Source organism: Salmo salar, chromosome 19 (assembly GCF_965601325.2).
Source record: "Salmo salar chromosome 19, fSalSal1, whole genome shotgun sequence".
Taxonomy (NCBI): Eukaryota; Metazoa; Chordata; class Actinopteri; order Salmoniformes; family Salmonidae; genus Salmo; species Salmo salar.
In genome coordinates, this window is record NC_138309.1 from 76,593,879 (window position 1) to 76,610,655 (window position 16,777).

At 43.1% G+C, this 16,777-nt stretch overlaps 1 protein-coding gene across 2 annotated transcripts in view; it reads right to left on the reverse strand.

The window, feature by feature from the left end:
• Positions 1 to 16,777, reverse strand: part of LOC106579565 (A-type potassium channel modulatory protein DPP6) — a 142,215-nt gene that overhangs the window by 84,912 nt on the left and 40,526 nt on the right. For both annotated transcript variants that reach the window (XM_014159599.3, XM_045702706.2), the window contains exon 2: positions 4,275 to 4,389. In XM_014159599.3, coding sequence (XP_014015074.1) covers positions 4,275 to 4,389 — 115 coding nt within the window. The remainder of the gene's footprint in view (positions 1 to 4,274; positions 4,390 to 16,777) is intronic.

The following is a 16,777-nucleotide window of genomic DNA, read 5'->3' on the forward strand; positions in this document are numbered from 1 at the left end:
ATTGATTTGCAGACTGAGCCGATTGGACCTGTTCTCTGATCCTTTAATGTTTGTTTGATGAGAACTGTGCAAGCTTGTTATCTATGTCAGCTAATTGCAACTCAATAAAACGAATAGCTCAGGTCCAGCTGACACTGGTTCCAGCTGCTCACCTCACGTGCACCTGCTGCTGAGGAGAGAGAAAGAGAGAGAGAGCAAGTAATAGGAGCCTTGGCCTAGGATACTGTTGATTGCGAAGATGGAGTTATTTTTCATTGAAGTAAAACTAAAGTTACAGAAGAATATTGTAGTGGACAACGATATTGCACAGCCAGGACGGTGCAGTCACTGTTCAGGTTTGATGCAATTTTCAACCTTTAATTTATTTATTTTCGTATTTATTAGCAACTGTTTAGTCATTAATAATAACTATTATTATTATTATGATTATTATAGGCCTGTTGTAAAAGAAATAGCATTTGCCTATTGCTGTCATTTGTTGGGTAGGTCTACAGTAGGCAATCAACTTTGTTGATAGTAGCTGCAATATAAGCCTGTTCAAAACTTTTTTGAGGATTTTATTCTGTTGAGCCATTTTCATTGGCCAAATTAAGTTCCAGCTGTAATGTCATGTATACCGTAATATTAGAGAATTACTGATAGGCTGCCATCCATTCTTCTTGCTAACGTGCAATCATTGGAAAATAAAATGTATGATCTACGATTAAGATTATCCTATCAACGGGACATTAAAAACTGTAATATCTTATGTTTCACAGAGACGTGGCTGAACGTTGATACGGATAACATAGACCTGGCGGGATTATCCATGCACCGGCAGAACAGAGAAGCTACATCTGGTAAGATGAGGGGTGGGGGTGTGTGCATATTTGTCAATAACAGCTGGTGTGCGATGTCTAATATTAAAGAAGTCTTGAGGTATTGCTCGCCTGAGATAGAGTACCTTATGATAAGCTGTAGACCACACTCTCTACCAAGAGACTTCTCATCTATATTATTCGTAGCCGTCTATTTACCACCACAGAACGAAGCTGGCACTAAGACCACTCTCAACCAACTCTATAAGCCATAAGCAAAGAAGAAAATGCTCACCCAGAAGCGGCGCTCCTAGTTTCTGGGGACTTTCATGCAGGCAAACTTAAATCAGTTTTACCAAATTTGTACCAGCATGTCACATGTGCAACCAGAGGAAAGAAAATTCTAGACCACCTTTACTCCACACACAGAGATGCATATAAAGCTCTCCCCCGCCCTCCATTTGGAAAATCTGACCATAATTCTATCCTCCTGATTCCTGCTTACAAGCAAAAACTAAAGCAGGAAGTACCTGTGACTCGCTCAATATGGAAGTGGTCAGATGATGCGGATGCTACACTACAGGCCTGTTTTGCAAGCACAGACTTGAATATGTTCCGGGATTCATCCAATGGCATTGAGGACTACACCTACTCAGTCACCGGCTTCATCAATAAGTGCATCGACGACGTCATCCCCACAGTGACCGTACATACATATCCCAACCAAAGGCCATGGATTACAGGCAACATCCGCATCGAGCTAAAGGCTAGAGCTGCCGCTTTCAAGGAGCGGCAGACTAATCCGGACGCTTATAAGAAATCCCGCTATGGCCTTAGACGAACCATCAAACAAGCAAAGCGTCAACACAGGATTAAGATTGAATCCTACTACACCGGCTCTGACACTCGTCGGATGTGGCAGGACTTGAAAATTATTACAGACTACAAAGGGAAACCCAGACACGAGCTGCCCAGTGACGCGAGCCTACCAGACGAGCTAAGTGCCTTTTATGCTCACTTTGAGGCAAGCAACACTGAAGCATGCACGAGAGAACCAGCTGTTCTGGATGATCGCGTGATAACGGTTTAACAAAACCTTTAAACAGGTCAACATTCACAAAGCCGTTGGGCCAGACAGATTACCAGGACTTGTACTCAAAGCATGCGCGGACCAAGTGTCTTCACTGACATTTTCAATTTCTCCCTGACCGAGTCTGTAATACCTACATGTTTCAAGCAGACCACCATAGTCCCTGTGCCCAAGGAAGCGAAGGTAACCTGCTTAAATGATTATTGCCCCGTAACACTCACGTCGGTAGCCATGAAGTGCTTTGAAAGGCTGGTCATGGCTCACATCAACACCATCATCCTGGACACCTTAGACCCACTCCAATTCGCATACCGCCCCAACAGATCCACAAATGACACAATCTCAATCACACTCCACACTGCCCTTTCCCACCTGGACAAAAGGAACACCTATGTGAGAATGCTGTTCATTGGCTACAGCTCAGCATTCAACACCATAGTGCCCACAAAGCTCATCACTAAGCTAAGGACCCTGGGACTAAACACCTCCCACTGCAACTGGATACTGGACTTCCTGACAGGCTGCCCCCAAGTGGTAAGAGTAGGCAACAACACGTCTGCCACGCTGATCCTTAAGACTGGGGCCCCTCAGGGGTGTGTACATACTCCCCTCCTGTACTCCCTGTTCACCCACGACTGCGTGGCCAAACACGTCTCCAACACTATCCTCAAGTTTGCTGATGACACAACAGTGGTAGGCCTGATCACTGACAACGATTAGACGGCCTATAGGGAGGAGGTCAGAGAACTGGCAGTGTGGTGCCAGGACAACAACCTCTCCCTCAATGTGAGCAAGACAAAGGAGGTGATCGTGGACCACAGGAAAAGGAGGGCCGAACAGGCCCCCATTAATATCGATGGGTCTGTAGTGGAGCGGGTCGAGAGTTTCAAGGTCCTTGGTGTCCATATCACCAACGAACTATCATGGTCCAAATATACCAAGACAGTGGTGAAGAGGGCACGACAAAACCTTTTCCCCCTAAGGAGACTGAAAAGATTTGGCATGGGTCCCCAGATCGTCAAAAGGTTCTACAGCGGCACCATCGAGAGTTTCCTGACCAGTTGCATCACCGCCTGGTATGGCAACTGCTCGGCATCTCACCGTAAGGCGCACAGAGGGTAGGGCGTACGGCCCAGTACATCACTGGAGCCAAACTTCTTGCCATCCAGGCGGTGTCAGAGGAAAGCCCATAAAATTGTCAGAGACTCCAGTAACCCAAGTTATAGACTGTTTTCTCTTCTAACGCACAGCAAGCGGTAGCGGAGCGCCAAGTCTAGGACCAAAAGGCTCCTGAACAGCTACTACCCCCAAGTCACGCTGAACAATTAATAAAATCACCACCGAACTATTTGCATTTGCCCCCCCTTTGTACACTGCTGCTATTTGTTGTTTATTATCTATGCATAGTCACTTCACCCTTACCAACATGTACAAATTACCTCAACTAACCTGTACCCCAGCACACTGACTCGGTACCGGTACCCCCTGTATATAGCATCGTTATTGTTATTCTTATTGCGTTACTTTAGTCTATTTGGTAAATATTTTCTTAACTCTTCTTGAACTGCACTGTTGGTTAAGGGCATGTATGTAAGCATTTCACGGTAAAGTCTACGCTTGTTGTATTCGGCGCATGTGACAAATAAAGTTTGATTTGAAGTCAGTTAAGAACAAATTCTTATTTACAATGACGAACTACCCTGGCCAAACCCTCCGCTAACCCAGACGACGTTGGGCCAATTGTGTGCCGCCCTATGGGACTCCCAATCACGGCCGGTTGTGATACAGCCTGGAATCGAACCAGGGTCTGTCGTGATGCCTCTAGCACTGAGATGCAGTGCCTTAGACTGCTGCGCCACTCGGGAGCCCCATGTGAGAACACATAACAGAAAAAAAGACTCCATCTACATGCAGTGAACATGTTTCGTGTTTGCCCACTGCACTGCTGCTACGAGTGCACTACTCTGTGACATTGGAAGATAATGTGACACACGCTGCATGTTAAACCTGTTTGTGCATATGGTACGGTAGTCAACCCTATCCCTTCCCCTCTCCTCTCAGTCACACGCACCTGGTGTCAACCCTCTCTCCTCTCCTCCCATCCTCTCTCCTCTCCTCCCCTCTCCACGTACCTGGTGTCAACCCTGGCCCCTCCCCTCTCCACCTACCTGGTGTCAACCCTGTCCTCCCCTTCCTTCCCCTCCCCTCTCCTCGTACCTGGTGTCAGCCTCCTCTCCTCTCCTCTCCTCTCCTCTCCTCTCCTCTCCTCTCCTCTCCTCTCCTCTCCTCTCCTCTCCTCTCCTCTCCTCTCCTCTCCTCTCCTCTCCTCTCCTCTCCATTATCCTCTCCTCTCCATTCCCCTCCCCTCCTCTCTCCTCTCCACGTACCTGGTGTCAGCAGGATGACCGAGGTGACGATCAGGGAGCAGATGACCAGAATGACAAGCAGGGCGATTGCAATACCCTTCCAGTTCCTCTGAGGAGGGTTACTCCCCACCAGCTCCTGGTCACACAAAACAGACAGAGAGAAACACACGGTCAGAGAGAGAGAAAGAAAGGAGAGAAAAATAGGAAAGGAGAGTGAACAAGAGAAAGGCTGTGGTCGTAAAATGGAGAGTAAAAGAAGGAAAGGGAAAAATAAACGAGATGTGGGTATGGGGTAAGGGAGAGAGAAAATAATGGAGTGATACTGTCTGTTAGTATAAAGAGTACGGGGGAAGAAAAGGACAGGAAGTGAGAGAGAACAATGGAAGAATGAATAAAATAAATGGAAGGAGTAGGAAAGAAAGGGAGAGAACTCAAATTGATGGGTCTGTGAAGGACGAGTGTGAACTACAGAAACAAACAACATGAATTCTCAAGGAGAATTGCCACAAGCAAAAGGCAGTGGAGGAGGGGTGATTATTAATGAGGCAAGGAGTCAGCAGCCGTCACTGGCAAATGAATGTGACAGATAAAAATTGAGCTTTTGGATCATTGGTGACTTTGCTGGGGGAACTGCGCCAAGAGGCTTTTTGCTAGAAAAATGATTTCAAATTAGGTGTGTTTTAGGAGAAAACTTTAAACAATGAAACAAGCGAAGTTACACAGTAGGTTTAATACTGTTTTAAGTGCAAAATTAAATTGAAAAGTAACAAGTATCAATATCGAATTTGATAAATGGTATGGAGTGAGTTGAATGAGAAGAGGGTTTTCAACCTTTTCCTTTTTGTCACAAAAGACTATACAACCCATATTATTGAGGATTTGGTGAAGAAATGTATTTCACCAGGAGACTTATGCTGCAGCAGCAGCAGCCACAACGAGCCCCCACTCTCTGTGGGTGTCTCAGGGGGAGTCAAAAAACCAATTTCACACCTCACATATAAGCACCCCCTATTTTACTTTAGAACAGCAGCAGCAACAACAACAACAACAACAACAACAACCTCATGGCCTACATCAACCACACCTGTCAAAAATCGGACTCAAAGATGAAAGAAAGTTGGACATTTCTACAGTTCAGCTCCAACAGAGAGAACAAACAGAACATCCAAGCTGGATTAATAACTTTTACATTTGTTTACAGTGGGGGGAACAGAACTGAGCAGATGGTATGTAACTAGTACCTGTGGCTAAGGTCTTAATTAAGAGAAACTACAAGCCACACACACACACACACACACACACACACACACACACACACACACACACACACACACACACACACACACACACACACACACACACTCTAATGGAATAGAGTGGTCTGGTCTATGAGGTAAGCCTTTTTGTGACCTCCTTCGCTCAATTGAATGGAGCGGCAGACATCATTAGATAAGAACAGCAGGGGCTTTTTACTACACCGCCCAGTATACACCCTCATTAAAACCAACAACCTGTTTTCCCACAATCCCTGGTGGTGCTCCGGCGAAACGGGGGTGCTTTCGCAGGGGTCACTGCCGAGGGCTGGTCACAGCAGGTGGGAGGAGAGTTAGTGGACTGTGACGTAAACAACCCCACAAACAGAGCCAGACACATCCCTTATCAACAAGTTTATACAAATGGTGTAGCCTACTAGTGAATCATTTGCCTGGCAATCCTGCAAAATAACAATAATCATGAGCTATATAGTCCAACATGTTTGGTTGGGTGAGTGTCATGCACGGAGAACACAAACAACTGAGGCTCAGTGAGGCTCCTTTAAACAATAACATTGGCCACTTTGTGCCAGCATGAGAGGACAAACATCACTTTCTTTTGGAGTGTCCACAACAGATTCAGGATTTTACATAATACCCAATATAATAGACCTGCACTCATTGTAACACCTACACAGTAGCACTCAATTGTAACACACGCCCACACACACACACACACACACACACACACACACACACACACACACACACACACACACACACACACACACACACACACACACACACACACACACACACACACACACACACACACACACACACACACACACAAGCATTGTATTGTAAACAGCCAGTGGGAAGTCACAGCTGAATAACCAAACACATCAATATACAAAATGCTAGTGGGGCTACAATGCTCTGACGCTGCAAGGACAATTATTGATGTTTTTAATCATGATCATGACTGCTGCGTGGAGTAGGTCCCCTAGTATGATGTTTCCATGGGTATGCTCTCTTGTGGAAGTAGTCCACAAGTTGCTGATTGGTAGAACCTAATTTAACTTGCAAATATATTTGTCAAGCGCATCACTTTTGCACGCTTGAGTCAACATGTGACTGTCATTAGGTTTAATTGTGTTTCGGTGCCAGGCGATAACAGCCAAAACAGAGTAACATTTTTAATTGCTTGAAGATATTGATCAGCAATAGGTTATCTGAAAGAAGAAACATATGTTCTTCTCTGATTAGTAGTGTTTTTTTGTCATATTTATATGTGTATGGCATTCATGCAATCTAATAAACATCCAATCAAATAAAATAGGTAAAGGAATACTTACTCTAACATGGTCAAATGTATGTGGACACCTGCTCATGGAACATCTCATTCCAAAATCATGGGCATTAATATGGAGTTGGTCCCCCCTTGCTGCTATAACAGCCTTCACTCTTCTGGGAAGGCTTTTGACTACATGTTGGAACATCGCTGTGGGGACTTGCTTCTATTCTGCCACAAGAGCATTAGTGAGGTCAGGCACTGATGTTGGGCGATTAGATCTGGCTCGCAGTTGGCGTTCCAATTCATCCCAAAGGTGTTTGATGGATTTGAGTTCAGGGCTCTGTGCAGGCCAGTCAAGTTCTTCCACACCGATATCGACAAACCATTTCTGTATGGACCTTTACTTTGTGTATGGGCATTGTCATGCTGGAACAGCATTCCAAAACTGTTCCCACAAAGTTGGAAGCACAGAATAGACTAGAATGTCATTGTATGCTCTAGCGTTAAAATATCCCTTCACTGGAACTAAAGGGCCTAACCCCAACCATGAATAACAGCCTCAGACCATTATTCCTTCTCCACCAAACTTTACAGTTGGCACTATGCATTGCGGCAGGTAGCGTTCTCCTCGCATCCGCAAAACTCCGATTTGTCTGTCGGACTGCTAGATGGTGAAGCGTGATTCATAACTCCAGAGAACACGTTTCCACTGCTCCAGAGTCCAATGTCAGCGAGCTTTACACCACTCCAGCCAACGCTTGGCATTGCGCATGGTGATATTAGGCTTGTGTGCGGCTGCTCGGTTATGGAAACCCATTTCATGAAGCTCCTGACAAACAGTTCTTGTATTGACGTTACTTCCAGAGGTAGTTTGGAACTCGGTAATGAGTGTTGCAACCGAGGACAGCACTCGGTTGCAACAAGCTCACAGAACGGCGGTCCTGTTCTGTGACCTTGTGTGACCTACCACTTCGCGGCTGAGCCGTTGTTGCTTCTAGATGTTTACACTTCACAATAACAGCACTTACAATTAACCAGGGCACCTCTAGCTGGGTAGAAATTTCACGAACTGACTTGTTGGAAAGGTGGCATCCTATGATGGTGCCACATTGAGAGTCACTGAACTCTTCAGTACGGCCACTCTACTTCCAATTTTTCTCTATGGAGACTGCATGGCTGTGTGCTCTATTTTATACACCTGTCAGTAACGAGTGTTGCTGAAATAGCTGAATCCAATCATTTGAAGGGGTGTCCACATACTTTTGGTCATGTAGTGTATCATCACAGCATTAATTAACTATGATCAAGGGACTTCACTGACATGTTGTAGGCTAATTAATATGCAACCGCCTTGTGAAAGGTGCGTTATAATTCTGAGGAGAGAGTGCGTGAGCTACACAGAAACTTTTGCCTCCATATGAATCTAAAATCTCCAGTGGAACAGCTGCAAGATACTCTGATTCTTCCCAGTTTATAGCCAATATCAGTGCATCTCCTTGTCAAATAACATAAAACAAGCTATGTAACCTAGTTCCTAACCCTAACCTAAGCCAAACCAGAACTACTGTGTCTGGAATGCCTTTGCAAAGAAATAGGAAATGTACAGTGTTTCCTTGACACAAATGCCAGAGTCGATGCAATAAACCAAAAATACACCAATGCAATTTTCATGTCTTATTGTCCTTGTGTCACACGTCACAGATTTGTTCATGCAACTGAACACGCCAATTTCTTCATACATTCAAAGTAATTTACACTCAATGGAATTCACACTTCACAGTCGCCGCCTCGGGCTTTGTGATCTCAAAGCATCAAAGAAAGACATAACTTCACTAGCTCAGTCTATTTCCCCGTCTATCTGTGGGAGAGGAGGGACACAATTTATTCCTGTTGCACTCCTGTGTGTCTGAAAACGATGTTCAAAGGTATCTGGGAGGCAGGTCGCAAATACTTGGCAAAACCCTGTGAACAGCCTGGGAAGGACCAGAAAATGATTTTGTGAAGATAAGCTGTGTCGTCCATCTCAAAGAGCATGCAATTTGGTGGCAATTTTCCATTTAGTTGGAAAATAAGATCCCACATTGGAATTGCTGGAATTGGACAAAATAGCAGTCGTTTCGAGCCTGCCTTTCAGTCACCTCCTGGAGAAAAATCCAATTTTCAGTCCATTTGCTCGATCCCTTCATTCTCCTGTTCATCGTTTAGCATGTGGACTTCATCAGAGGGCTCCCATGAGTAGAAACATTATCCTGAACCTTTTAGCCCCTGAATGGTTGTATTTTATGCTACAGAACAGACATACTGAAGTTCAAAACAGAAATAGCAAAGGAAATGGAGTAGCACATCCGAAGCTCTATATAGATAGTCAGCTTATGCATAAATAACCCACATGAAAATGATTCGCTCAAAGTGAATGGTTTCCTGTTTCTTATTGTCAACCATCAAAGTATTTTCAACAAGATCATCATCTAATGAATTAAGAAAGGCTTCCAACTAAACACTGCATTCGAAAACTATTCAGACCCCTTCCTTTTTTCCCCATTTTGTTACGTTACAGCTTTATTCTATAATGGATTAAATAAATAAAAATCCTCATCAATCTACACACAAAACCCCATCATGACAAAGAAAACACAGGTTAGAATTTTTTTTTGGTGCAAATTTATAAAAAAAGAAAAACAGAAATACCTTATTTACACAAGTATTCAGACCCTTTGCTATGAGACTTAAAATGGAGCGACATATTAACAGTCCTTCCTCCAAAAGACCCTTGAATGGATTACATTTTTATGAAAATCTCCAGAATCATGTTATTTTTTTGTTGCAATTTGTGTTTCCGATTGTGGCACACCACATAACCACTTCCATCAAAGAATTCAGAATATGATCACATACAGTGCACTCGGAAAGTCTTCAGACCCCTTGACTTTTTCCACATTTTGTTACGTTACAGCCTTACAGTATTTTAAAATGGATTAAATAACACATATTCCTCATCAATCTACACACAATGCCCCATAATGACAAAGCAAAAACAGGTTTTTAGGAATGTTTGCACATTTATTAAAAATTAAAAACAGAAAAACCTTGTTTCCGTAAGTATTCTGACCCTTTGCTGAGACTTGAAATTGAGCTCAGTTGCATCCTGTTTCTATTGATCATCCTTGAGATGTTTCTACAACTTGATTGGAGTCCACCTGTGGTAATTCAATTGATTGGACATGATTTAGAGAGGTACACATCTGTCTATATAAGGTCCCACAGTTGACAGTGCATGTCAGAGCAAAAACCAAGCCATGAGGTTAACTTCATTAGGGTAGGGGGCACTATTTTCACCTCCGGATGAAAAGCGTGCCCAAAGTAAACTGCCTGCTACTCAGGCCCAGAAGCTAGGATATGCATATTTAAGATTTGGATAGAAAACACTCTACAGTTTCAAAAACTGTTAAAATAATGTCTGTGAGTATAACAGAACTCATAAGGCAGGCGAAGACCTGAGAAAAATCCATCCTGGAAGTGGGATTTTTTTGTTTTTGTAATTTTCTATTGAATGCCATTACAGCATCCATTGACTTAGGACTCAAATTGCACTTCCTATGGCTTCCAGTAGATGTCAACAGTCTAGAAATTGTTTCAGGCTTGTATTCTGAAAAATGAGGGAGTAAGACCACTTTGAATGAGTGGACCATTCAGTGTCCCCGAGGGTTTTCATGCGCACGACCGAGGGCATGACTTTCTTGTTTTTCTTTTATATTGACGAAGCTTTTGTCCGGTTGAAATGTAATAAATAATTATGACTAAAAACAACCTGAGGATTGATTATAAATATCGTTTCACATGTTTCTACGAACTTTACTGATACTTTTCGGATTTTTCGTCTGTCTGTTGTGACTGCCTGTGAGCCTGTGGATTACTGAAAAAAAACATGCGAACAAAACAGAGGTTTTTGGATATAAAGATGGACTTTATCGAACAAAACAAACATTTATTGAGTAAATGGGAGTCTTGTGAGTGCAACCATACGAAGATCAAAGGTGATTCATTTTATCACTATTTCTGACTTGTGTAACTCCTCTACTTGGCTGGTAACTGTTTGTAATGATTTGTCTGCTGGGCGCTGTTTTCAAATAATCGCATGGTATGCTTTCGCCGTAACGCCTTTTTGAAATCTGACACCGTGGTTGGATTAACAAGAAGTTAATCTTTAAACCGATGTATAACACTTGTATGTTTTATGAATTTTTATAATGAGTATTTCTGTTTTTGAATTTGGCACTCTGCAATTTCACTGGATGTTGGCCAGGTGGGACGCTACCGTCCCACACCCCCTAGAGAGGTTAAAGGAATTGTCCATAGAGTTCTGAGACAGGATTGTGTCGAGGCAAAACATTTCTGCAGCATTCAAGGTCCCCAAGAACACAGTGGCCTCCATCAGTCTTAAATGGATGAAGTTTGGAACCACCAAGACTCTTCCTAGAGCTGGCCACCCAGCCAAACTGAGCAATCGGGGGAGAAGGGCCTTGGTCAGGGAGGTGACCAAGAACCGATGCTCACTCTGACAGAGCTCCAGAGTTCCTCTCTGGAGATAGGAGAACCTTCCAGAAGGACAACCATCAGCACTCCACCAATCAGGCCTTTATGGTAGAGTGGCCTGATGGAAGCCACTCCTCAGTAAAAGGCACATGACAGCCCGCTTGGAGTTTGCCAAAAGGCACCTAAAGGATTCTCAAACTCCCCAAATACAGGTGTGCCACGCTTGTAGCGTCATACCCAAAAAGACTCAAGGCTGTAATCACTGCCAAAGATGCTTCAACAAAGCACTGAGTAAAGGATTTGAATACTTCGGTAAATGTTATTTCATTTTTTATTGTTTTTATAAATTTGCTAATAAAAAAATATATTTAAAAAAACATTTTTGCCTTGTCATTATGGGGTATTGTGTGTAGATTGATCAGGGATTTAAAAGAAAATCTATGTTAGAATAAGGCTATAAAGTAACAAAATGTGGAAAAAGTCAAGGGGTCTGAGTACTTTCCAAATGCACTGTCATTCTGCCATTTCCAGTATGGAAAGATTCTTATACAGTAGGGAGAACAAGTATTTGATACACTGCCGATTTTGCAGGTTTTCCTACTTACAAAGCATGTAGAGGTCTGTAATTTTTATCATAGGTACATTTCAACTGTAAGAGACGGAATCTAAAACAAAAATCCAGAAAATCACATTGTATGATTTTTAAGTAATTAATTTGCATTTTATTGCATGACATAAGTATTTGATACATCAGAAAAGCAGAACTTAATATTTGGTACAGAAACCTTTGTTTGTAATTACAGAGATCATACGTTTCCTGTAGTTCTTGACCAGGTTTGCACACACTGCAGCAGGGATTTTGGCCCACTCCTCCATACAGACCTTCTCCAGATCCTTCATGTTTCGGGGCTGTCGCTGGGCAATACGGACTTTCAGCTCCCTCCAAAGATTTTCTATTGGGTTCAGGTCTGGAGACTGGCTAGGCCACTCCAGGACCTTGAGATGCTTCTTACGGAGCCACTCCTTAGTTGCCCTGGCTTTGTGTTTCGGGTCGTTGTCATGCTGGAAGACCCAGCCACAACCCATCTTCAATGCTCTTACTGAGGGAAGGAGGTTGTTGGCCAAGATCTCGCGATACATGGCCCCATCCATCCTCCCCTCAATACGGTGCAGTTGTCCTGTCCCCTTTACAGAAAAGCATCCCCAAAGAATGATGTTTCCACCTCCATGCTTCACGGTTGGGATGGTGTTCTTGGGGTTGTACTCATCCTTCTTCTTCCTCCAAACACAGTGAGTGGAGTTTAGACCAAAAAGCTCTATTTTTGTCTCATCAGACCACATGACCTTCTCCCATTCCTCCTCTGGATCATCCAGATGGTCATTGGCAAACTTCAAATGGGCCTGGACATGCGCTGGCTTGAGCAGGGGGACCTTGTGTGCGCTGCAGGATTTTAATCCATGACGGCGTAGTGTGTTACTAATGGTTTTCTTTGAGACTGTGGTCCCAGCTCTCTTCAGGTCATTGACCAGGTCCTGCCGTGTAGTTCTGGGCTGATCCCTCCCCTTCCTCATGATCATTGATGCCCCACGAGGTGAGATCTTGCATGGAGCCCAAGACTGAGGGTGATTGACCGTCATCTTGAACTTCTTCCATTTTCTAATAATTGCGCCAACAGTTGTTGCCTTCTCACCAAGCTGCTTGCCTACTGTCCTGTAGCCCATCCCAGCCTTGTGCAGGTCTACCAGACAGCTCTCTGGTCTTGGCCATTGTGGAGAGGTTGGAGTCTGTTTGATTGAGTGTGTGGACAGGTGTCTTTTATACAGGTAACGAGTTCAAAGAGGTGCAGTTAATACAGGTAATGAGTGGAGAACAGGAGGGCTTCTTAAAGAAAAACTAACAGGTCTGTGAGACCCGGAAATCTTACTGGTTGGTAGGTGATCAAATACTTATGTCATGCAATAAAATGCAAATTAATTACTTAAAAATCATACAATGTGATTTTCTGGATTTTTGTTTTAGATTCCGTCTCTCAGTTGAAGTGTACCTATGATAAAAATTACAGACCTCTACATGCTTTGTAAGTAGGAAAGCCTGCAAAATCGGCAATGTATCAAATACTTGTTCTCCCCACTGTATGTAGAATATCTATAACGCTATATCTGATTTCAACAGGGGCTGTCTGAAATGGTTTGCCATTAAGGATGAAGAAAAATAAACTTGCAAAAGATAGTGGTACCCTTCAAGGCTGATAAATGAAGCCTTTGGCTTCGATTTCTCTGAATGTGACGATCCATAGATGTGTCTCATTAGGTGGGCGCAGGCAACACAAAGAGTATTAAGCCCTGATCAGCCATTTCCAACAGGGCCTCTGGAACCCTCCCTTAGTGATCAATACACAGTGTCCCCTTTTTCATTTACTGGTTACCTCATCTTTTCACAAATCTCACAAACTCCTGGGACTCTTGAGACAGTTCAGCAAATTTCTCAGTCTTTAGACAGGTACATAAGGCAATAACACTATGAGTGCCCAAGACCTTTTGAGCTCCTGGAGCATGGCGGCAAACCTTCCTGATCATTCCTCTGATATCTGCAATTATAATAATGATAATGATGAGCACAATTATCTGGGCGTCCATCTGCACTGGGTTAATGCGGAGGAGATTAGAGGTGGCGGAGGTGACTGTGACCAGTAGAGAAGAGAAAAGTCAAGTCGACTCTGTTCTTGACAGAAGGTTAAGTAAACAAACATTTAAAGGCTGTGAAGAAATCAATGCAAGGACATGAAGAGGGAGCAAACAAAGCAGTATAGACCTGCATTGAGACCTGAATGCAGACCATATAGAAAGGCAACTAACTTCTTTAGAAGTTTAAAAAAGGATACTGGGGTGAAATACAGTTGAAGTCGGAAGTTTACATATACCTTAGCCAAATACATTTAAGCTCAGTTTTTCACAATTACTGATCCTAGTAAAAATTCCCTGTCTTAGGTCAGTTAGGATCACCACTTTATTTTAAGAATGTGAAGTGTCAGAATAATAGCAGAGACAATGATTTATTCCAGCTTTTATTTCTTTCATCACATTCCCAGTTGGTCAGAAGTTTACATACACTCAATTAGTATTTGGTAGTATTGCCTTTAAATTGTTTAACTTGGGTCAAATGTTTCAGGTAGCCTTCCACAAGCTTCCCACAATAAGTTGGGTGAATTTTGGCCCATTCCTCCTGACAGAGCTGGTGTAACTGAGTCAGGTTTGTAGGCCTCCTTGCTCGCACACACTTTTTCTGTTATGCCCACATATTTTCTATGGGATTGAGGTCAGGGTGTTGTGATGGCCACTCCAAAACCTTGACTTTGTTGTCCTTAAGCCATTTTGCCACAACTTTGAAAGTATGATTGGAGTCATTGTCCATTTGGAGGACCCATTTGCAACCAAGGTTTAACTTCCTGACTGATGTCTTGAGATGTTGCTTCAATATATCCACATAATTTTCCATCCTCATGATGCCATCTATTTTGTGAAATGCACCAGTCCCTCCTGCAGCAATGCACCCCCACAACATCATGCTGCCACCCCTGTGCTTCACGGTTGGGATGGAGTTCTTTGGCTTGCAAGCCTCCCACTTTTTCCTCCAAACATAACAATGGTCATTATGGCCAAACAGTTCTATTTTTGTTTCATCAGACCAGAGGACATTTCTCCAAAAAGTACGATATTTGTCCCCATATACAGTTGCAAACCATAGTCTGGCTTTTTTATGGCGGTTTTGGAGCAGTGGCTTCTTCCTTGCTCAGGTTATGTCGATATAGAACTCGTTTTACTGTGGATATAGATACTTTTGTACCTGTTTCCTCCAGCATCTTACAAGGTCCTTTGCTATTGTTCTAGGATTGATTTGCACTTTTCGCACCAAAGTACGTTCATCTATTGAAGACGCGTCTCCTTCCTGAGCGGTATGACGGCTGCATGGTCCCATGGTGTTTATACTTGCGTACTATTGTTTGTAGAGATGAACGTGGTACCTTCAGGCGTTTGGAAATTGCTCCCAAGGATGAACCAGAATTTTTTTTCTGAGGTCTTGGCTGATTTATTTTGATTTTCCCATGATGTCAAGCAAAGAGGCACTGAGTTTAAAGGTAGGCCTTGAAATACATCCACAGGTACACCTCCAATTGAATCAAATGATGCCAATTAGCCTATCAGAAGCTTCTAAAGCCATGACATCATTTTCTGGAATTTTCCAAGCTGTTTAAAGGCACAGTCAACAAGTGTATGTAAACTTCTGACCCACTGGAATTGTGATACAGTGAATTATGAATGAAATAATCTGGCTGTAAACAATTGTTGGGAAAATTACTTGTGTCATGCACAAAGTAGATATCCTATCCAACCTGCCAAAACTAGAATTTGTTAATAAGAAATTTGTGGAGTCGTTGAAAAGCAAGTTTTAATGACTCCAACATAAGTGTATGTAAACTTCCGACTTCAACTGTCCATCAGCAGTGAGTGGTTAGCTCTCAAACTGAAGCATTTGTAATGGAAGAAAAAATACAACTTTTCATAGAATATTAAGTTGGGCTGGGATCCTGTCATCAGAACAGGCCCAGAATTTTGTATTTACTTGTATTCATCCAGGGGAGTCAATTAAGAAAAAAATATGATCTATAATGACGGCCTAAAAGCCTGGGCTGTGGGTGGAATAAAGTTGTCTCCCTGAAACACAACATTGGGCCTCGGCACTGGGCCAGTGGTGCTATGATTTCTGGGGGTCTGCCTCAGCCTCACTCCCTCTCCTGTGTGGGTAAGGACATCGCCCCCCCAGGAGGAAATCCAGAATTCCTTTCACCAGGATTTTTAGGTTTGTAGCACATTTGTGGAAAGTTAGCAGAACTTTGCAACCCTACCTAGGAGTGGTGTGTGTGGTGTGTGTGTGTGTGTGTGTTTGTGCGGGTGCATGCTCTCTCCTGTATGATTAGAATACCAAATCGTCCTAAAGCATGCATTTCAATCCTCAGATGGAATAATGAGGAAACTCATAATGAACGCTCAAATAATGCATGGAAATAGCTGTTATGTAGATGGCTGGTGGGCATGGAGAAGCTGTAGGAGGGAGAGGATTTCTGGAACCCTACTGAGAGAGACATTGTACGAATAGATATTCTTGGGATTACACAGTATGTCAAAGGAGAGAGAGCGAGATCAAGCGCTAGAAGCTATCCAAGATCTTTTGTACCATCAGAGGAACCCAAAATCCCAAACAAATAAAACACTAGCACAAGATTGACAGTATGCTTCAAATTTAGAGTGTAACCAATCGGGTAAGCAAACCCAGGTCTGCTATTTTTCATCATCAAAATATTTTGCCAAAACTGTGGCAAACCTAAAGTACACCCTCCATAATATCTACCAGGGTTATTAACTTTAAAAATGTTGGTTACGTT